The 690-nt window shown below is 43.3% G+C and overlaps 1 protein-coding gene across 1 annotated transcript in view; it reads right to left on the reverse strand.

The window, feature by feature from the left end:
• Positions 1 to 380: 380 nt before the first annotated feature.
• The window catches only part of MDH2 (malate dehydrogenase 2, NAD (mitochondrial)), a gene marked incomplete at its 5' end in the record, with an annotated part of 6,852 nt that continues 6,542 nt past the window's right edge, over positions 381 to 690 (reverse strand). The window contains 1 exon segment of the mRNA XM_009080935.1: positions 381 to 684. Coding sequence (XP_009079183.1) covers positions 553 to 684 — 132 coding nt within the window.

Genomic DNA, 690 nt, shown 5'->3' on the forward strand with positions numbered 1-690 from the left:
CTCTCAGCAGTTTAATTATTTTCTTAGCACAGGACTGACATTTCCACCACTGTGCTCTTTCACTAACTCCTTTAAAATCTAATTATGTAAGAGATTAAGGTAACTCAAGGTAACAGAGGTAATGCCACCTCCTGGAAAAACACCTCTTGGATCACTTCACCCAGTTATCCCTTTGGCACCCTGTCTTGATCTTCTTTGATCACACTGGTTCCCAGTGACTGTGCTGAACCAGGACCCCAAACCAAAACCCAGGCAGCAGCAGAGTTGGGAGTCATCAGTTCACCCTGTTCACAAGGCTATTTCACCCCTACTGAAACCAATAACCTCTGAGATCCCTACAGCTTCTGCCTTTGAAAGAAACACATCAGGACAGCTCCACATGGTACACTGAAAAAATGAGGCTGTTTTATTGATGATTAGACTGCACTGGCAACAAGCATCAAGCTAATACAGACAGACTTCAATCAAAGCATGAGCTTTGACTCAGAAGTCGTAAAGTGACATGATGCCTTAATAAATTAAGGAAGTTAATTCCTCTCAGTTATGAACTCTTCACTTGAAGTTCTTTGCAAATTCCTCTCCTTTCTTAATTGAAGCCTTCAGCTCAGGCAGGGCCGCAGCAACCATCTTCTCTTCAAAGGGGGAGAGCTTGCCAAGACCAAGGTTCTTCTCAACTCCTTTTTTCTGAGG

Source organism: Acanthisitta chloris, unplaced genomic scaffold (genome assembly GCF_000695815.1).
Source record: "Acanthisitta chloris isolate BGI_N310 unplaced genomic scaffold, ASM69581v1 scaffold36128, whole genome shotgun sequence".
NCBI lineage: Eukaryota > Metazoa > Chordata > Aves > Passeriformes > Acanthisittidae > Acanthisitta > Acanthisitta chloris.